Below are 23,106 nucleotides of genomic sequence, written 5' to 3'. Positions count from 1 at the left end.
GGAAAGCTCTGCAGGATTCACTGTCTCAGAAAATGACAGAGGTTATGATTCAAAAGAGATTGGGGGAAGACAGCCTCCATGGGACAGCTCCAGGCCCAGAATCACTGCTGACCCAAAATGTCACAAAGACCCGTTTCACATTTACCAAAAGACATCTTGACAATCCTCAAGATGTTTAAGGAAAATATTATGTGGACTGATGAGAAAAAACTGGACCTTTCTGGAATGATTGGGTCCCGTTACACCTGGAGTAAAACTAACCCGAGTCCGAGAAAGAACATCATGCTTGCAGTCAAATATGGCAGTGATAGTTTGGTAGTCTGGGTGTAATCAATGGAACCATGAATTCTCCTCTCTGGAAGAAAATCCTGAAGGAGAATATCCAGCTACCAGTTGTGTTATGCAGCAGAAGAAAGTTTCAAAGTTCACAAGAAAGTTCTCCTGTGAATAGAAGAACCAAAGTAAAGGTTTTAGATTGGCCCAGTCAAAGTAGAGTTAAATCTGACTGCTGTGGGAAACCTTGGTGGTGAATCCAATGAATTCAGCATATAGAGTAGGCTGGAAAATACTCATTTGTAAGAGGACAACAAAAATGATATATTTGTGTGCATTAAAATGTAAGAGAGAGAAAACATCTGGAAATAGATTCTCTACAATGCCAAAGTAAACCTACTTTCACATCCCACCCGTATAACATTTGGTTTAATATTTTGACCTTTAAGCATCATCTCTTCGGGAAATGTTTTCCAGAAGGTTCAGGAAAGTTTATAAGATCATTTGTGAGGTCAGACACTGATGTTGGACAATAGGGCCTGACTTGCAGTATTCACTAATTTATTCCAAAGGTCTTCTATTGGATGAAGGAAAGGACTTAAACTCTTCTGCTTTGAAATAATGATTACAAGAGTAAATATTTTAGTGTGAATAAATGAAGAAATTTGTGAACAAAACCAAAATAGAAAGTTTCTTTTCACCATTCATTTATTGGTTGTTTACATGGATCATACAACATATTATACCATCATATTATACAAGTACAGGGCGAAGATCCACAGTGCTATATATCAAAAGTAAAAGGATGGAAAACCACAGTTAAGAAAATAGAATCACATAGTTATTAACAAGTTAGCATGGAAGTCAAAGTTCAGACCTACATCTCCTCCCACAGCTGTGACGTTTACTGTCAAATACAATTACAGTACAAAGATCCAGAGATTATTGGGTCTGCAACTGATCACAGAATCAAGGAGGAAGAACAGTACAGAGAATCCATGCACACAAAAGCTACCTTCATGAAATCCCCACTGAAGAAAAACAGCATCTATTTTCAGACATTTCTGATGAATAAATTCTCTTCAAACCTTATTACAGAAACACAAACATGATAGCCTTGAACTTCTACATGGCACAGCTTCCATCAACACGTAGTGCTTACCCCTCTCAGTAGCTGCAGTTTCTGTATGTAGATAAATGAAGTTCTCCATTCTGAAATTATTTTGATTTTTTACAGCCAAGCTGTGTTCAACAAACAAGAGTTCAGACCATAGCTTTTCGCTGCTCACATCTCCATGGAAACCATAGGCTCTGCTGAACGCAACTCTGGTCATTTTAATCTATGGCCACACTGGCACTTAGATGGCTAAAGAGTGAAATGACTTTGGAAACACAAATAAGGCACAAGCACACAAACACACATAGAATTTCCTTTAATAAATTCTAAAAAACAAACTTGTTTTGACTTGGTTTTCTTTCTTGTTTTGTAGTAATTTTTTGTGGTTTTCAAAAGTCTATACACCCTGGTGAAAATGATTTCTCCTCCTTTTGTGAGACTTTACTTCTGTCTAGAAATCAGTCAAAAGGGAAATACGGACATAAAACAGATGAAAAATGGAACTTTAACCAGGGTGTGTGGACTTTTGAGAAACACTGTACCTTAAAGAGACGTTTCACATCACATATCAAATAAGAACAAATCTAAAAATCAACCATGCTGGAGTTACAACGTGGTCACCTGATTACACACACCTAACAAATCCATTGAATTTAATGACTTCTACATACAGTCACACACGCACACGCACCCTCCCCCCCCACACACACACACACACCACAACATGAGCATGTCAGTCACCATGGCACCGCTGGAACAGCTACTGCTTTTTTTTTTTCTTTTTGCTCCAGTTGAGCAAAAATTTCTCATTTTTTGGTGTTTTTCAAACATCTTAGGTAACATAGCAACATCACATCACAAATATTCAAAGGTTGCAGATTATTTTGGTGACATATTTATGACTGTGACAGAAACCGAGCCAATCGATTCTGTATGACTCTCGGTTAAAATGTATGAAGATTTCACTTTGACACTGAATACTTTGGATAAACTGCATAATAAACGGATAATAAAAGCTTCAGAGTCCAACACGATGTAAAACAACGAAAACTCACAGGTCATGACTAATAATAATTTTAAAAAATGGAGCAACATGTTGGCAAGTATTGCAGGCGCTTCTGTTTCACACAGCTTTAGTGTTAATAAATATTAAGTCTTTTAACAGCCCTGATACATCCCACAACATTTAAACCATGAGTGGAAGTGCTTGATTTTGCTCTACTAAAAGCTAATCTGCAAATAGTCAAAAGACTAAAATTTAAATTGAAGTTACAGATATGGTGAACAGAAGTCCAAGGGAGAGACTACTATGCTGGACCCAAAATGAAACACCATATAGGCTTGGAACTAGATGGCAGAGTTATGAAGAAAATTGTGTTTTGGTGGGAATTTAATAAGGTAGGCCAAAAAAACCCCAGCAGGAATTCTGGATCTCAATGCTCAACTGCAGGCAAGGAGCTGCTGTCTTGCAGGAAGAGGGCAATTCACTAAGGCATATGTGGAGATTTAAAACCGTATGCACTTAGTAAAAAAAAAAAAAAAAAACAGCAACAAAAAAACATTGTACAACTTGGATGAACTCCATTGGTGGCACAGCATGAAACAAGTTATAAGGCAACAAAAACACATGGAATAAAACACTAACAACACACATCGGTACAGCATTACGTAATTAGCGTTCTGAATATGTTACATGAAGAAAAACGTGTAGAAAGTGTTGCTTACAGTATGACTGAAGATGATCCTCTGTGGCAGCTGGAATGAGAAGCAATTACTGTCATGTACCTATAAAAAATGTGCTCCTATTAGCAATAAAAGTCTAAAAAGAAAGGTCGACACCATCCAATCATGTCTGGTCTTTAGGGGGCGATGAGGGCGAACTGTACTTTCCTACTCACAACCTGAAGTTTACCAACGAGGCGCTGAAAGACTATAAAAACCAAGAGATCATTACCAACAATGAAACATAACTTAAGCCAACTGTATAAGGAAATATGACAGTAATGTGGGACTAAATGGTGCATTGCTATGGAAACAAAGCGTTTCTAGTACATGAATAAGATAATGAATTTGCATCCCACTAGGAAACAGGAAGTTTCTCCACCACCTAATACTGCTGACTGAAGCGGTCACTCAGTCACCAAACAACATGATGTCAAGCTGGGAAGGAGGTCTAGAAATCCAAAGGTAGAATTAGTTAAATCTTTCGGTCTAGTCCAGACTCTACTCCAGTAGCTGAGTTTGGTATCTGCAAGAAATGACACCGAAGCCACTCAATGGCTTCCTTTGACCACAGCACTCCGAAGATTGTCGACACAATTTCAGTACCAAGTTCACAATTATTTAGGTAAACCTGAGTCCATCGCAGACACACAAACTTCCACCTCCGTTCTGACGGCCTCTCCTGACTTCAGCTAAGAAAGTCTCCCACAGGACATTTGGTCATGATTGAGGCAGTTTTTTTTTTGGCACCAATCAAGAAAGGGGAGCAAGAAACGGGACATTACCTTAGAGAGAGCAAATAAATACATGGTTTTTGTTTCATATTGTTTACCAGGATCTTAGCAGTTTAACTCATTCATGCCTGACTCACATGGATAGGAATGCAGCCTACAGGCGGGGTAATCAACAGGACAATGCTAGTGGACGAGTCAGAGAGATGAAACTATTTGTGATTGGTCCACAGTTTGTGGTGTTGGTATGAGAGTTCCTTCCTAATTGGTGGTGCTCATGTTTAAATGCTGCAGAGGAGGGAGGTTTCCATGGCAACACAGGCTGCATGAAAGACCTCAAAAAGAAGAAGGGGAGAGGGAATTAGGTAAAAACCAGATGCTGCTGGTCCAGCAGGGTTCTGGTGAAGTTGTTGATTGGCCCAATAGCACTGAGCGACATGGCATTGTCCCGCCCCCACAGCAGGTTTGGGCCAAACACCACAGCCAGGTTGCTGTTGGTCATCTTATTCACTTCACTGTTGGCTGACACCTGGAAACAGAAACACGTTAGTGGGAGCTGGTGGAGTGAAGTGGAACTGTTCTCAGAGTGTGTGTTGTACCTGAGCCAGGAATGTGATGAGGTACCGCAGTGAGGCGTAGTTCTCCTCTGGAAGAGACTCCACCAAAGTTTTCATTACTTCTGCCTGATTATCACTGGATACAGCTGAACAAACCAAAGAAACCATCAAACCCATTTGAATTATTCAGCACATCTGTCTAACCACTTTTTCCTTAAACATTACAACTGGTTGGAATGGCGGGGTAGGACACGTGTAGTTGAGCTCCCGCAACAATTAGATATAATTGCTATTTTAGGCACATTTTTGTTAGTTTTTTACTGCTTTTTGGTGTGTTTTTTGTCCACCCGTCTCAAGTCCCGGCTTTTTTCTCAACCAAAATACCTCCAAAAGTCAAATCGTCTGCACAGCAACAGAGGCCTGCATCTCATGCTACATCCCCGCCTTGTGGTGACTCTCCTTTCTGCACGGATGAACTCACTGGCAGTTCTCCTTCCTCGGCCTTTAAGTCCAAGCTGCTATCGGCTCTCCGGGTTGAAATGGCACTTATTTTCAAGACCGAACTCCAAGCAGCTCTCACTGAAACTTTGTCGAGTATAAAGGCCGAGTTCCCAAAATTTTGCGGCTGATCGGCATTTCAGAGGATTTTTCTACTGCATCTACAGCCATTTCCACTTTGCTTAAGGAGGCTTTTCAGTTGGAGAAGGAGCCCTTGGTGGACCGTTCCCATCGTACTCTCCAACCGAAGCCGAAACCTGGAGAGCGACCTCGTCCTATAGTCGTTCGTATGCACTATCATTCGGACTGTGTGGACATATTGCGCTGATCTAGGACCCAGCAGCGGATCATGATTGGAGACACACGCTTCTCTGTTTTCCCTGACCACACTCCGAGGACGGCTCGTGCCCTTGCTGCCTTCAATGATGTCTGCCGTCAGCTTCGCGAAATCCCGGGGATCCGTTTCGGACTGCTCTATCCAGCGCGACTTCGGATCACACACAATGGTATGGAGAAGCAGTTTAATTCACCAGAAGAGGCCAGCGTCTTCATCAAGTCGCTCAGAACATAAGAGAACTTTGCAAAGGTACACGGCTTTGAATAAGCAGCTACGTGTTACATTTACTGACTATTATTCTCTTTGCTTTACTGAGCTTGTGTTCTCTCTTTGTAATTAACATTTTGTAATTCGTTATATTTTGGTCTCAACCAGATGTGCCACAGTGATGAATGTTGTTGAGCTTGCAGGAGCTCAGATTGCAGCTTTTCTGCTACTATGTTGCTAAAAACTGTAAGCATCCAATTTAGGGATCTGACTCCTTTCGGAGTCTGCACTGGGTTCTCCATCATTTGGGGATGGAGTCGTTGTAAGTGCTGTGGGGAGGCGGATGGCGGGGAGGGTGGTTGTTCAATTTGTTAGGGTTCTTTTTTACTTGTCGTTATTTTTATTTTTTCCTTTCTTTTTTCTTTTGCTCCTTTTTGCTCCCCTTTTTTTGTGGTGGTGGGGGACAGTGCACCATATTCAGTTTTCTTGTCCCTTCTTTTGCAATAGACTTAAAACATGTCTACTAATGATAATAATGTGAACAACCCACAAACGGGGTCTTCTGTGAGATTTTTGAGCTGGAACATCAAAGGTATGGGAAGCCCACTTAAGAGATCAAGGATTTTTGCCCATTTGAAACGTCTTAAAGCTGACCTAGTGTTTTTACAGGAAACCCATATGCGCACCAAAGATCAGGTCAGGCTAAAATGTCCTTGGGTTTCTGATGTATTTCATTCAAATTTCAATTCTAAAGCCAGGGGGGTTGCTATTTTAGTTGGTAAATCAATTCAGTTTTTAGCTTCTAAAATTATATCAGTTAAAAATGGCAGATATTTAATTGTTATTGGTACCTTATTTCATGTCCCAATTCTGTTAGTGAATATATATGCCCCCAATTTTGATGACCCAAACTTTATGAATAAGCTATTTGAATCTCTTCCTTCTTTAGATAATAATCTCCTTATAGTAGGTGGGGATATGAATTGTGTCATTGATCCCAATTTAGATTGGTCTGACCCACGCAGATTGGTCCCTTCATAAATGTCTAGATCACTCTCAGATCTCATGTCAAAAAATGGATGCGTTGATCCTTGGAGAGTTTACAATCCCCAATCCAAGAAATTTTCTTTCTTTTCCCACTTGCATCGGTCTTTTTCTCGTATTGATTATTTTTTTGTCGACTCTAAACTAATTCCAAATGTTCTACCTGTTAATTATCACCCTATTGTAATTTCTGATCATGCCCCTCTTTCATTAGATATTAAGTTTGCTTTTCAACATAGGTATGTCACGCCGTGGAGACTCAACCCTGTACTTCTTTCAGATGAAAGGTTCAACACATTTATTGCAGCTCAAATTGATGATTTTATTGTACTAAATCAAAATGAGAGTAATCCAATTTCATATTCTTTACTTTGGGAATCACTAAAAGAGTTCTTACGAGGACAAATTATCTCATATTCCGCCCATTTGAATAAGATGCATAAAGTGAAATTGCTAGAATTTAACGTTGATATTACTAATCTGGATCAACAAATTGCTATTTCCCCCTCATCAAGTTTACTTAAACAACGGGCTGATTTACAGACTGAATTTGATCTTCTTACCACCAATGATGCAGAACGACTTCTCTTACGATCACGGTCCACTTACTACGAACATGGCGATAAGGCTAGCCGACTTCTCCCTCACCAGCTTCGTCGTCGGGCAGCTTCGCATATGATCCTTCAGATAATGGACTCATCAGGCACTTTGCATCAGGATCCCACTACTTTCAATTTAGTTTTTCAGTCATTTTTTTCTTTGTTATTTAAATCTGAATTTCCAGCTAATCCTACTGAAATGAATCAGTTTCTTGACAGTCTCAAGTTCCCTGTGCTAAATTCAAATGTTGCTAAGGAACTTGACTTGCCTTTAACCAGGGAGGAGATTGTTGCTGCCATGAAAAGCATGCAAAGTAACAAAGCTCCCTGTCCGGATGGATTCCGGATGGATTGTTGTTTTTTTTTTTTTTAAATCTCTCTCTTTCTCACTGATTATTTCTGTTTTTATTTTAATTATGTAAAGCACTTTGAAATGCCTTGCTGCTGAAATGTGCTATACAAATAAAATTTGATTGATTGATTGATTGATTCCCTGTTGAATTTAAAAAAAAATTCCAGGACAAGCTATCCCCAATACTCTAAACGATATACAAGGAGTCATTACAAAAGGGCAGTCTCCCCCATACTTTAACACAAGCCTCTATTTGTCTCCTCTTAGAAAAGGATAAAGATCCAAATCTTTGTAGCTCATGCAGACCTCTTTCTTTAATAAATGTAGATGCTAAGATCCTTGCTAAGGCTTTGGCTTGTCGTCTGGAAAGTATAGTACCAACCATTGTTTCACATGAGCAAACTGGATTTGTTAAGGGCAGGCAACTATTCTTTAATATCCGTACACTCCTGAACATTATTTACTCTAAAGCCACCACTGAAATACCTGAAGTCATGATCTCGGTCGACGCTAAGAAAGCGTTCGACAGAGTTGAATGGGATTACTTATTTGCAGTTTTAAAGAAATTTGGACTGGGTGATGCATTCCTTTCTCTTTTATATTTCTCCTCATGCTAGTGTCTCTTCCAATGGTATTCAATCCAGTTTTTTCAGATTTTTCCGTGGCACTAGACAGGGATGCCCGTTATCCCCTCTATTGTTTGCTCTGGCCATAGAGCCTCTCTCAATCTTTTTAAGGACCTCCAACACTTTTACTGGAATTTCCCGATTAGGTACAGAATCTAAACTATCTCTTTATGCTGACGATTTATTGCTGTACGTCTCAAATCCTAGTCTTTCCATTTCATCAATTTTATCTGCTTTTCAGAGATTTGGGTCTTTTTCTGGTTATAGAGTAAATATTGCTAAAAGTGAATGCTATCCTATCAATGCGGCTGCATTAAAGCTTTCACACTCTGACATCCCATTTAAGTTGAGCTGCTCTGGTTTTAAGTACCTGGGTGTCAGTGCAACAAGATCACTAAGCTCTCTTTTCGCTGCTAATTTTCTGCCTTTAATTTTTGAATTTAAATTGGACCTCCAAAGATGGAATAGTTTACCTCTCTTGCTTATAGGTAGAATCAATGCAATTAAAATGAATGTTTTACCCAAATTCTTATTTTTGTTCAATAGTCTTCCACTGTTTCTGCCAAAACATTTTTTTTAAATGTTGGATCAAGTTATTTCTGGCTTCCTATGGTGTGGAAAATCACCCAGAATCCACACTTCAAAGATGCAAATTCAGTGGTGGATTGTCACTCCCAAACTTCCAGCTGTATTATTGGGCAGCACATATTCACAAAATTTCATTTTGGTTTGGATCCTTGGACTTCCCATGGTGCAAGTTGGAGGCACAATCATGCTCCCAATCCTCACTAATTGCTCTTCTCACTTCCTCCATTACATCCAACCCCTCTGGCTTTACAAACAATCCAGTAGTTCGCTCTGTCTTAAAAATTTGGTGCCAGTTTAGGAGGCACTTCAAATTTAACACAGCATCTATGCTTGCTCCTTTAATGAAGAATCACTTGTTTCAACCAGCACTCACAGATCCAACCTTTTTGTCATGGGGTAATAAAGGGCTGACATGTTTTAATGATTTTTACAAAGAAGGCATCTTTCGCAGCTTTACAGACCTTTCATCAGAATTTCATCTTCCTCCTTCTCATCTATTCCGGTACTTTCAAATTAGACACTGTGCCAGGGCTCTGTTTCCCAGTTTCCCTTCCAGGCTGCCGAACTTGCATTGGGAGATGTTTCTGAGCTGGGATCCTCTTCAAAGTTCATATATCTCTAAAGTTTACAATGAAATTTTGTCTTTTGATTCTTCACCCATTACCAAGGTTAAGGCAGCTTGGGAACTCGAACTGGGTTTAAATTTGGGAGAGGACTGGTGGAATAATGCTCTTAAGAAAATTCATTCAAGCTCAATCTGTGCTCGACTTTCTCTTATACAGTTTAAAGTTCTCTTCAGGGTTCATATGTCTCTAAAAATCGATTGTCGCATTTTGTGAGAAATGTCATGCACCTTCCTATAATTTAACTCACATGTTTTATCCTTGTTCATCTCTCCATAGTTTTTGGCAGACCTGCTTTGATACAATGTCAAAGATACTTTCAGTGGTCATTAAACCCTCTCCCCATGTTGCCATATTTGGGCTTCCACTTAACTACAAACAGTTCACTTCTAATCAGTTGGATATTTTAGCATTTACTTCCTTATTGGCAAGACGCCGTCTTCTTTTCCATTGGAAACTAACTAAACCACCCTCTAGCGGCCAGTGGCTTAAAGACACCATGTCTTTTCTAAAATTGGAGAGAATTAGATATTCAGTGAAAGGCAACTCAGCTAAATTTCATAACTTATGGCGCCCTTTCATGACATTCTTTCACTCTCTTCAGTCTCTTATCCCGGATTGAGTGATACACCCCACCCCACTCCTTTCCATTTTTTTATTTATCATTATTTTATTTATATATTTAAAAAAAATTATTTTTTTATTTTCCTTCTTTCCCTGTTTTCATTAAAAAAAAATTATTCGCTAGGTTTGTACATGTTGTGTCTTGTTCACTTAAGAAAAAGAAAAATACTCATAGGAGGTAAATTGTATGCCTTTTTTCATCTATATACTTTTTTCTTCTTCTGTACCTGTGTTGTGTTCTTTTCTATCGATGCCACAAAGAAGTTGTTTACCATATGGCATACTATGTCGTTAATGGTTATAATTTTGCTTGTAATGTCTCCTTCCCTCCTAATAAAAATATAAAAAAATAAAAATAAAAAACATTACAACTGGTTGCTGCAACCCTTTGAAAGTAAATCCTTACAGAGTAAAGAGCAAAATTAGTTAGAAAAGCTGGATTTTCAGTCGTTTCCACAAAAAGCAATAAAGTCCTGAAAACATTTTAGACTGAAAATAAGCTTCTGGTACTTCTGCCAGTCTGTCACCCTCCAGAGAATGAGCGATTAGATTGATTTATCCTCATTCTAACAAGTCTTGAACTTACATGTGAAGTTGACAATGTCATTGTAGAGCTGGTATGTCAGCAGAGGCTCAGGAAGCTCTCGAAGAAACGTCTTTAGTATGACAGCGGCCAGGTGAACGTCCTCCATGTCTCTGAAGTTCACTGTGGCTCCTGAAACACAGTCAGAAGATGACAATAAATGCAAATTCTCAACATTAAAGTGATCTACCACATCATAACTACAGCCACAGATTACTGTTTGTCAGTAGATCTTGGTTTGATCAAAATTTTCTGGTAAATTTCTGATCTCTCATTTTTGTAATGGTCAGATGTCCAGATACCAGTTTTAGCCAATTCTGATTTCCGTTTTAAGAACTATAAAATAACTGAATATTAGAAACAAATTCTTGGATCTTTGAACTTGTCTTCAGCATCTTTTATCAGGAATTAACACAGCTATTTTGCAATAGCTCAACCCCAAAAGGTGTGGATTTATTCATGTTTCCAAACAGTTGGCCTCTAATAAGAGCTATAAATCAGCTGGTTTCTCAGTTCATTCCAGCTTTAAAAGACATGGTTAAGGAGTGGGGTGATTCACTTAAAGCTGGCCACCAAGTCCTGTCACTCATACCGGAGTTGTACTTGAGTTGGACCTCCTTTACCAGAGTCACATTGGCGGACCGCCTGAAGATCCCCTCAATCTCCAATCCTGACAGCAACAGAGCAGAGAACAGGAAGCAAAGGTTTTCAATGTCTGTTTTACAGACCAACAACGATTGGCTGTCTGTTCAGACAGCACTGTTGTCTGTCCCACCACATGAGATGCACAGCACTTCATTTCTTGCATTACCTTGATCTGACAGGAAGCTAATCGTATCTCTCATCACTATAGGAACTAGATGATTATCTGGATCCTTCTGTCTCAGCCTAGGACACAAAACAAAAAACGTCAGCCATGAACAAAACCAAAAAGCATTCATCTGCAGACAGAAAAAGCAAAGATTCTGTGTTGTGAACTTACATGACTAGTGAAACCCCAAACACCTGCTCAGGCAGTGGGGGGCTATGAGGAGGAGACATGGAGGGCAGCGAGCTGGGCTTCAGAGATGCTCTCAGTTTGTTGTCATACCTGATCCAGATCAGATGTAAACATGCTCAGTTTGGGATCAAGAACCAGATTCAAATGTCTGCAGAGGGTTCTAATGCCAGTCAGTTCTTACTCTCTGACACGGGTTGGGATGACCAGCTGGTCACACTTGACCACGTCCTCCAGCTCACTCAGGTAGCTCACGTAGTTAATCTTCCTGCCGAACTTAAAACTATGACCAGGACAGAGAGACACCATCACAGACTATTCACTCACTGGTCAACACATATACAGAGCAGAGCTGCCTTAAACTGCTTGGATAAGAGTGGAAACCTTTAAGCTAAAATTTATTCAGGCTCTTAGCCTCCTCCCTTATCTTGACCAGTGGAGTTTAACGTGACACTGATCTTATCTACGTCTGCAAAGATCTAAACATCAGCCAAAATCAGAATCAGCAGGTCAGGCTTCTTAATGATTGGCCTGAAAACTGCAATCAGTGCATCTCTAGTATAGACTTTTTACATCTGTTGTACATTTAACAGTTAACTGTTCAATATTTCCCTACTTTGTGACATTTGGTGGTTCTATATTTGAGAGAACAAATATCAAGTGTGATTCCTCAAGGCTTCATTGCTGAAATATCCACATGCTTCCGTAGTTCAGATTACCAAGCATTCCAATATATCCTGTCATAACTAAACCCATGAAAAAACTTTGTAGTTTCTCTTTACATGTCAGCAAGCAAGCAAGCATGTTCACAATATCAACAACGCTCCTGTTGGTCAGAATTTATATTAGCTTAATGCAGAAAAGACTGGCGTTTTTGTTTTTGTCACCAAACATGCCAACATGGTGGAAGATCATAGAATGTGATTGGAATTATTATTATAAGTTTTAGTAAGACCAAGCACTGGTTTATGTTTGCACTACTTTGAATTCAAAAGCTGGAACAAGGTGCATTATAGCAACAAAGCGTCTCACCAGCAGAAGGCAGTACACAAACTTTTTCTAAAATGTTGACCATATGACAACTTTTAAGAGAGGAAGATATCATTTTACAAATTTCTAAGTTCTCATCACTTTAGTTACCACGCTATTTTTCTTCTTAAGTCCCAGTTTTAAATTTTTCCCTAAAAATCCAACCTGATGATCGGTTTGAAGAGGATCAGCAGAGTCTTGATGAACATGGTGGGATGGACGATGTACAGCGCCTTGATGTTCTTCTTATACCTGAAAATACAACCAGCAGATTTAAACTCAGCATTCTGTCTCAGTAGATGGACCTTCCTTTATTTATCACCAAGTGTTTCTCATTTTTACTGAGGAACTTGTTTTTAAACACACAGTCATAAAGAGAACCAGGGTTAGCAGAGTGCAACCAAAAGACTGTCTCAGTTTGTTGTTGGGGTTTTATTGTTTAGATTTAGGAGCTCTGGATCTACAGACGGGTTTCTCAGTACATTAGATTTATTTTAATATATAAAATATGACAGCTCACTTCCTGTGAACTTATGCAGGGATTCCTTCAAGTTAGTGAACTTACTTCCGGTCGAACTCCTTGTATGCTTCTCGAAGCCAGCCAAATGAAGGCTTGTTGTCACTGGTCAGCCCATGATGGAAGTAGATCAGTGTGTAGTCGCTCTCTACATACTGATCCAGAGTGGCTTTAAGATACCTGCAGGAGAGAAACCACTTCAGCATCAATCAGGGAGACAATCAATAGAATTTTATTCAGTAGGGCTCCGATTCAGCCATCTTATTTTCAAGGGTAAAATGAAACCAGTCAGTGAAGAATGGACAAAAAAAAAAAAAATCAGATCTTAGATAATTTGATGTGGGTAGTATGGAGATACAATTCCAGACCTTGAAATACTTTAATTAAATTCCAGATTGTTCACTTTAGCCATATGAAACTCCAACTTCTAGAAACATTTCTGTTAAAATTTCAACTTGGGAGTAAAAATCAACGCATCATTAAACCCTGTGGCGAACTGTGTTGATGTGCAGGGTTACTTACATCAGCAGCTTCTGATGGTCGAGCTGATGCTGTGGCGGCAACCTGCAGGCACTGAACACTATCACCTTCCTGCCAAAGTTGTCGTCGCCTCCACACACAGATCAAACGGCATCAATATTACACACACTTTACTTTCTCAGAAACAAATAAGCAGAGGTTTAATATTAAAGAGAATACCTGCAACCTCAATGATCTGATGCCTGGCTATGTCGTAGAACGGATGGTCCCAGGGCAAGTGGGGAGAGCCGGGGTCGAAGCCCTGGGAATTCTCCGTCTCTGAAACACATGGAGCCACATGTTAATACAGCTGAGAGATAAAAAATCACCAAAGGAGAAAAACCAGGATGTCTGTCTCACCTGATTTGCTAAGTGAGGACTCATCAGGTGGCCATTGCTGGTCCTCTAGGGTGGAGAGCTTCAGCTGTCCTAACTGTGCAGTTGCAGCGTCTTCACCCAGATCTACCAGCAGCTCAGAAGACATCCCACACAGAGGATGGGACAGCGATGTCTGGGAAACCTTCACACACCAAGATGGAGTCTGGAAGACACAGATATGCCTCATATCCTCAGCAACATGCTCTTCTCCTGCCATACTGAATGTCTTTTAGTGGATGACGAAATTAGGATCAGACTCATATGGGATTACAACACAAAATAAACATTATTTTTTGTTTAGCACTTTTGCTAAGTTTGAGAAAGAACTTAGCTACTTAGCTTCCCCTGAATTCATTTTTCAGGATAAATACTAAAGCGCTAATTAGTTGCTTTGTAAACTTCCAGTTGAATAAAGTTTTACATCTGTGTTCAAGTTCCATTAATTTTCTTTTTTTTATGCCCCAGTGACTTTATTTCAAACAGGAAACATACAGAAACAAAAAAGAAAACAAAACACAGAAAGTAGTGAACAAGACAAACATAAATACAATGTCTATGCGCATTAAACAGCATATAAATTATGTCAAAATTAAATTGGTGTTCTAGGGTTTAAGTTGTTCAAAGCAAATACAGTGTGAATTGAAGTTAGCAATTTAGCGCTAGATGAACTAATGTTTATGAGTAGAACGATAGCTTTCACTACATAGTGACATATAGTGCTTTAGCATTAGCAAAACTAATGTTTATAATTAGCTTCTGTTAAATATCATGATTGCATGATTGTATAGCACGTTAGTGCTAGCTGAACCAAAGTTTATGATTCATGTCATCACTTCGGTTTCCGCTAAATACTGTGACAAAGTAGCACGTTAGTGTTAGTGGTGTTTATGATTAGCACATTAGCATAAGCTTCTGTTAAATAGTGATGATATAGCACATTAGTGATAGACAAACTAATGTTTATGATTAGCACTTTAGCATACACTTTCATTAAATATAGCACTTTATTGTCAGCAGAACCTAACTTTTTAGTTAGCGATGGTCAAGTTAGGAAAAACATACATTTTATAAAATGACAAAACACAGAAAATGAGGAATATATTCTGCCCAATAACCATAGAAGAAATTCTATGCTGTGTTAGTGTATTTAGGTCAACTGCAGTTTTTAGTGACTCAAATGTTCACTGAAAGTGATGGGAACATTTTAAAAGAGGAAGAGTGAGAAAAACATAACATGTCACTAACATGACATGATCACTTTGTCCAAACAAGAGGTGAAAATTGTTTATCGTTGTTAACTTTTTAGGCTAAAAATTCATTTGGTGAATAGTATGGTCAGTTTTGAGGCTCAAACCATGACTGTATTCTGGTAGAAAACCCACAGCAGGAGAAATCCTGCAGAAAACTGGGCTTTGTTGCATAACAGCTGGATTATTCATAATCAAAGAGAAAGCAAAATACCCAGCATATGGAGCAGATGCTGGGAGAGAAACTGAAAACTGTAGTCAATGTTGCTGACAGAAGGAGCAGCAGATCCGAATCGACTGAGCAGGATGTTTCAACATTCCGATGCTCCCATGTCTACGGGTGTGGCACCCACTCAGGCCTGGATGCAGAGAAATTAGGTGTGAAGTCATTAAAGGCACCGCAAGATCCATCTGCAAAAGCATCAGAACTGCCATCTCCTGGGTGATGCCAGTAGTCCAGATTACGTTTGGCAACATTGAAGGAGGGGGTGAGGGAAGACATTTGAAACATCTGCTAAAATGTCCAGATTCAACTGTCCAAGAAAGTTCAATCTGAATGGAGATTGAAAGAAGATACTAAAAATCCTGATACCCCACAGCTGTCTCTGGCTGTAGCTCATAAGAAAGCTCTGTTCAATCAGCAACAGGATGAACACCTTTAACCTTCATAGAAGCTGAACAAGGAGAACCCCAACCCAGTTGTGCAGCATAGAGGTGGCTGTGTCATGGTGACCACAATCCTAGAATCTGTCATCTATGTATTGGGGCTTCTTTTCGATCCTTGGCTTGCATCATGGAGAATACATTAACTGTAAACTTCATGGTTGGGTGTAACACATCATAATTAGCTTGTTGGTTATTGACTGAAAGTGTGCATTAATGCTTTATTGTGTTGCATTTGTGTGGCGAATGGAGACAAGGTTGGAAGTATCATCAGATGTAGATAGTGGTCAGCGAAACACCAGGAACGGCAGAATTCCGACTGCTGGGTAAGGATTGACACAGATCCAGCCGATGGAACATGGTTGAACAACTGCACTGTGCTTCCTCCTCTCTGATGGCCGCAGCGTGCAGCCAAATAAGAGCCTGGAGCAGCTCCAGCTACTGCCAGTGAACCTGAAACTGCTGCATGCTGGATCTGCATCCAAATAATGGGAGCATCTCCCGCCTACTTTCCTCAGATTAGCTCTGTCCCCACGCCGCACTCTCATCTCCCAACCCCCACATGTTCTTCCTTTATTCTCACACACACATGCACACACACTGCTGTTTGATGTTATGCTGGCTGACAGCATGTTGCTTTAAATAAACATTGCTAGAAACCAACAGTCAGTCAGCTGATTGCTGCTGACTAAACACACTCACCCACATAGTGAAATGCAGCTGTTAGCACTGACTCCTGAGTGAAGAATGGAGGAACCGTAAAGGCTGACGAGGTCTTGGAGGTTGAGTGACGCCGACAGCAGTAAGTTCCTCTTTTCGCTGTGAGCGTGCTCACACAACGCGCCGCTGCAGGGGCTGCGAGCGCATTCCCACATGACTCAGCTGTGCAGTTTGTGTTCAGAGGTGAAATAGGTGAGGCCTGCAGGTGGGCCGGAACCGTTTTATCTCTGTGCTACTTATCAGGTTGCTGCACACTTTATTCTTTCTGGTCAGAACTTCACACACAGGCTGCAGTGTTATTAAAAGAGGTGGAGTTTTAGCTGGAGCCATCATAAAAAGCCTTGGAAATCCTGGGATGGATGAAGGAATGTTACTGGCTCAAAGAAAGATTTGAGTTTGTTCCACCCATCGTTAAAATCTGGTTATTCTTCAGACATGGTGAAGAAAAAAAATACCATCTGGCAGCTAACAGGAGCAATGCAGAGACCAGCATTCCCAGTTTGAATGTGCGTCTTCAAAGACAGGTAGGCACGTGACGTTATTCCACCACTAAAGTTGAGCCTGGTATTGGTGGGAGTTACGCAAGCTCAAATCTGTGGAATACTTGAGACTCACTATAACATACAACCAACTACTGTATGAATTTAAGATAAATTCATACAGCGCTCACTAGAGTTGCAAAACTCTAAAGTTATTTTCAATGTCTAAAACTTTTTATTTGGAGATAATGCTGATAGTGAAGAACACAGGCAGCAATGGTGTGAGAACTAAAGCAGGAAGCCAGACTAATTATAAGCTTATGTCACCATATGAAGAAGAAGAAGAGCAAAAAGGGAAAAAGAATATTCTGTTGAAAATGACTAAATTTAGCAGCTTTTCACTGGTTCCTACTGGAATTAGTTTTACTTGAATCTGCTTTAATGTAACATTGAAATGACAACTTCATCTTTGGTTTGTAGTCTTGGTATTGTTTTTCTTATTCACTTGAAATCATCAGCCTCTCAACACACTGCTCCCGTCGATCAGCTGGTGACCTAATCACTCAGTCTGTAAAACCAGTTTGTTAGCTTAACAGCTGTGTAAAGGTGACGTGACAAAAAATGCTGGTTATCAACAAGAGAATGTGTAAAAACGGTTTCAAATCGTTTTAAATAAGAACGTTGCTGAAAGGCCACATTTTTTTCTGGCTGTTCAAAGCACACTCACACTCTTCCCAGCCCCATTTGTTGTTGGACACAACCAGGAAGACATCTTTCCCCAACCATCCGTATAAACACAAACACAGCCTCCCTATGTTCATGTGTACAGGATAAAATGGAGGCAGCAGTCACAGCATGCATCCTGCCTTGCCTCTATGACAGCTGCCATTATAAGTTTGAAAAGTAATTACCATGAAAACTAGACGCCAGTGGAAAGCTTTGTTGCTACTGCTGGTCATTTGCTCCTTGTGTTTGATCTAAACAGCTCATTTTATAGACCTAAAACATCAAGCTTACAGTAACAGTCACAGTTGTAGGAAGGCATTTTTCTCCAACTGTTTGCTTTCAGAACAGTTGTCTACATCTGATGTGACTCTTCACATACACATCTATTTAATGGTTCTGCTGTCAACCAAAATGTACTAGAATTAGGAAAAACCTCGTTTGTTAAACGCTATGTGATAAACATGTGATCAACTACAAAAAATAATCAAAAAGAATCGAAAAGAAACCCAACATGCTACGATCTGTGACTGCTTTATCACCTCATGTGGGTTATAGGTCAACATGTTAACAGATGACGTTAGCTCATGCCATTGGGTATGTTTACTCCTTCACTGTTCCAGACAGAAGAGCTGTACTGACCTTTTTAAATTCTAATCAGACAACCAGGGTTGTGGTGTTTCTCACCAGTCCCCACAACTGATTTGATGCTCATTAGCATTCATTCAGCTTTTCCTGTTGTCTGCCTCATAACCCCATCAATGGTTTTACCATTTTCCAATAAAGAATCACAAACGCCTTTCTCCAGTCATATTTGCAGTGTTTAAAACATCTGCAAGCAGCAGATTAGGGCTTTAATGATTCCTTGATTGATTTGAGTATCTCAATTATTAAAATTTCTCGAGGAAAATTTATCTGCCTCAAAGCTTCGTTAAATTATGTTTTATTAATTAGCGCAGCGTGTTCCGGCTGGGTCATTATTTACGTTGCACAGCGCTCTCATTTCCACCTACGAGTTGAGACTTGACTGGACCTACAGCACCTTGATACCTGCTTTGTAGAAGATTAGATATGTTTGGAATCATCGTCCTGTTGCTGACCCAGTCCAGGCTCTACAATACTTCAGTATAATCCTTGCTTGGTTGAACATTAAGTTGCATCATCAGATACCTCAATGCTTTCAACAGAGATAAGTGGTTTGTGTAACAGTTTTTAAGCTGCCAGTTCACAAAGTTTTTAGCTTTTTTCACATCTTTGTCCAAAATAAAAGAGGAACGAACAGCCAGTACCAGAAAAACCATCTGGATGACCTGCCAAGGAGAGTTCTTCACATCAATGTGAGAGTTCTTCCCATCATTCACATCATTTAAGGGCTGTAACAATTCCTTGAATGATTTGAATACCTCGAATATTACAATTCCTTGAGGCAAATTATTTGCCTCGAAGCTTCGTTAAATTATGTTTTATTATGTGGCCAGGTGATTATTTGTGTTGCGCAACGCTCTCACTTCCGCCTATGAATTGCTGACGAAAGTCAAGTGCTAGCAGCATAATGTCCAATTTTCAAATTTGGGTCATTGATTGATGATAATGTCCAGATTTTTATTATTCGGCTCAGTCAAAAATTCTGGACACCCTAGATAAACTAGATATTGTTCATTTGACTTTTTTATTTTTTTCACAATTGTTTCCATAAGCACGTCAATATATTCCAAATTAAATGCAAATATTGTGTGCCGTTTAGCAGTACAACTGCACTACTTAGTAGTACTGGTCATTTTCATGTTAGTAGCAGCACTTATGTCTGCTGGGCTCTATGACATACAGTCATGTTAGCTTTGTCTGGAGGTATTTTGCCTGCAAGGCAAAAGAACAGGATGCCATGCAAGCTGTGCTACAGTGCCGCGGCTCAAGGTCGAGTCACTCTACAAACTCAGTCAAGCATCTTACAAACATACAATCTAATGTTTAAGAGGAATTTAGAAAGTTCATAGTTCCATTTCTACAGCAAAGTGTTAAACATTCCAGGCAGCAATTATAGCAACTTCCCCACAGCTGCCATTACTCCTCTGTTCTGTAGTAAATTAACCAGTGGAGGCTAAAAATAAATCAAGTACTAGTAATCTAAGAAAACATTAATTATGTTTTCTTTAGGATTCTTAAAAAAATCTTTAAGGATTTTTTTTTCTTAAAACTGAAACTGGGTAGTTGTCCAGATCTAATCAGAAACCATGGGAACCTACTCCGCTGTCTGACAATCAGAGAAAATGTAATGACAATCATTACATTTTTATGGAGTCCCCAACATTATAACGGTCGTTATAATGTTGGGAACCTGGGTTCCAACTAACTGTTCAACAACTGAATCCACACTTCCTCATGACTATCAACACTTCTACATGTTTTTATGACACGCATCAGTTTTTGTTTCGACCTAAATTGCTGCCAAATCTCCCGTTACGGTTTTGCACTACTGTGTATCCCACCTTTTCACTGATTTCTCTGTGGAACGTAACTCAAACTTATTTGGGAAAAATTAGCCAAATAAGTTTGGCTTAATTAGCCAAATACAGGTAGCATTGTATCAGGCAATGCTACCTGATACAATAATGGCTGGCATCTGCAAAGCAGCCAATCCAGAAGCGCCATTAATTTTCTTTGGTGCTGATTGGCCCCAAGAATGGAGATGAGGAAGACTGTGTAGATAGTAGCATCTAAAACTATTTCTAATGAGCGTAATAATACATATTGAGGTATATTTGGAAACTGAACTGCAACAGACTGGCGACCTGTCCAGGGTGACCCCGCCTCTCGCCCGAAACGTTTAGCTGGAGAGGCACCAGCAACCCTCCCGACCCCACTGAGGGACAAGGATGTAAAGAAGATGGATGGATGGATGGATGGATGGATGGATGGATGGATGGATGGATGGATGGATGGATGGATGGATGGATGGATGGATGGATGGATGGATGGATGGATGGATGGATGGATGGATGGAAACTGAACTACTAAGACGGGCAGGCATAAGTCCTTGGTGAGGGGTGTCTCGAGAACCCCCTCTCCTTCTGTCTTTATTTTACCACCAGTACCAGACAGAGCATTGCATCTTTGTCAACTCATCACTTTGGGCTACAAGCAAGAAAAGACTATCTAATTCTTGACTTGATAGAGTCCACTGACCAGACTATAAGGAACATGAACATTCTGACAGGCCAAGTTGACCAAGCTATCAGTCGTCTGCAACACAAAGGAACTGTCAGCAGGGTCCAGACAGAAATAACTGGTCTAGAATTGGAGGAAAAACCTCAGTTCTGGTCCAAGAATAACCAGAAGGAGAGGAACAAGATGGTGATGACAGAGGTGATGAGGATGGAGGAAGAAAGCCACAAGATCAAGGCTATATCATACAACACTGAACAACCTTGGAGGGAGAAGACCTCTGGAAGGTCAACAAGATGCAAGAGCCACAACAACCAAAGGCCACAATGGAAGTTATGTCAGCATAATATAACTTCCATTGTGGCTTTCTTAGTGTTGCATTGCAGCTTTGTAGATAGGTTGTGATTTTTTGCTGTCGAGTTGTGGTTCTTGTTGTTGCACCTTCTGCTGTTCCATTGAGACTCGTATTATTCCATTGTGGATTTTACTGTCACGTCGGTTTTTAGTTGTTAACTTCGTTGTTGTGTTGTGGCTTTTGCATTTTGTTAACCTTTCTAGGACTAGGTAAATTTTCACCAAATGGTGTTGCAAAATTTTTTAACAATTATGGGGTGTTATTATTTTTGATCCATCTCCACTTTGACCACTGCTGAATGGTTATAGATAGGTATTTATAGGTAACCAAAGTCAGCCTAAAAAGGGCATATTAAAAATATAATCTGGAAGTTCCTTTGTACAGAAAGCAGCCAGATAAAGCTGCAGCATGTCTGAGTAGATCAGCTCCAAGGCATCAGCCATCAGAAGCAGCTATGCTATAAAAATGCTAAGTTAGCCACATTAGCTGCGAAGCTACAAAGCCAGTATACCTACCGTAGATAATAGAGCTTTGTGTCATAAACCTGTTTTCACACACTGAAAGCAGTTCAAGGCTAAAGTCACTAGAACGAGTGTAAACACGTCCAGAGTGGCTAAACCTCATCACAACAAACCAACATGTAAATAAAACAAACAGCCTGCAGATAGATACAGGAAGCAGCAGCAGCAAAGCTTGATGAAATATTTCTGATTCAACTTCATTCGATTTTAATAAAGCAGTTTCTACCGTCATAGAAAACATAAATGATTATTTACCGTGTTATCTCTCGGACAGTCGCTCTGGATTCAGTCGAAACGGTCTGAGCTGCCTGACGTCGTTGTTTCAGCGTAAACCACTTATCCGGTTCGTTTCAAAATACAGGTAGGAAGTCGTCTTTCCGTCAAACTGAATCTGTCAAAATAAAATAACTTAAAAACAGAACTTATCCTCTTCCAAATTCAATGACAAGTGCGCACTCTAGTGTTTTTGGTAGAGTTACCATAGCTTTCAAAAGTATTCATACCCTTATAAAACCGTAAGCATTTATTCACATCCCAACAACAAACCTTAATGTATTTTCATGGAATTTTATGAGACACACTGGTCTGTCTCATAAAATAAATCATCGAAAGAACCAGCAGTTTACCTTTTTTTCTTTACAAATAAATGTTAGGCGCAGCCACTCCTGAATATCAATATTCAAGTCTTGCCATAGATTCTCATTTAGATTTTATTAGACCGTTTGTCACATAAATATAGTTTGATCCAAATCATCTCCTTGTATTGTTCGGTGCATGTTTATTGGATGCCATTTGTAATACTACATAGTCAAAATTCACCACAATGGGGTGCTGTGGTGGGACAGGGGTTTAAACACAACCCACATATGGAAGCCTTAGTCCTTGTCGTGGCTGTCGCTGGTTCAATTCCCAGCCTGATGACCCTTGCTGCATGTCTCCCCCCCTCTCTCATTACACACTTCCTGTCAATTCACTATTAAATAAAGGCCAGTAGAGCTAATAAAAATACCCCAAATACTTTGCGATACCCCAAAGTAATATTTTCACCATATTGTAATTCATTTGAAAGTCAGTTTCTAAAAAAATATTTAATTAACAAGATAAATATTTAGTTTAAAAACTACATACCTCACTTACTACTTAGCTTCAAACTATTTAGGTAGAAGATTATACATATTTAGTTTAAAACACTAATTTCAGTTAGGATTTTAAATATTTAACCTCCAACTAAATGTTTAGTTTGTAAACTAAGATAAAATTTTATTTACAAACAAAATATTTAGTTAGCAAGCTAACTGCTTTTTATTTAGTTTGC

At 39.6% G+C, this 23,106-nt stretch overlaps 1 protein-coding gene across 1 annotated transcript; it reads right to left on the bottom strand.

Moving 5' to 3' along the window:
• Positions 1 to 963: 963 nt before the first annotated feature.
• On the bottom strand, positions 964 to 22,182 carry arhgap1 (Rho GTPase activating protein 1). Its single transcript, XM_008429922.2, has 13 exons — positions 22,047 to 22,182; positions 13,904 to 14,084; positions 13,724 to 13,822; positions 13,547 to 13,634; positions 13,073 to 13,204; positions 12,673 to 12,759; positions 11,663 to 11,761; positions 11,464 to 11,571; positions 11,293 to 11,369; positions 11,074 to 11,151; positions 10,485 to 10,613; positions 4,443 to 4,546; positions 964 to 4,372 (listed from the first exon to the last, which is right to left on the bottom strand). Exons 2-13 carry the CDS (start codon positions 14,025 to 14,027, stop codon positions 4,205 to 4,207), a joined length of 1,293 nt encoding a protein of 430 aa, XP_008428144.1. The 5' UTR covers positions 14,028 to 14,084; positions 22,047 to 22,182; the 3' UTR covers positions 964 to 4,204.
• Between the last annotated feature and the right edge of the window lie 924 nt (positions 22,183 to 23,106).

This window comes from Poecilia reticulata, chromosome 2 (genome assembly GCF_904066995.2).
Source record: "Poecilia reticulata chromosome 2, P_reticulata-male-v2, whole genome shotgun sequence".
Classification (NCBI taxonomy): Eukaryota; Metazoa; Chordata; class Actinopteri; order Cyprinodontiformes; family Poeciliidae; genus Poecilia; species Poecilia reticulata.
The sequence above is the reverse complement of the archived record's forward strand: the minus strand, read 5'-3'. Positions and strand labels throughout refer to the sequence as shown.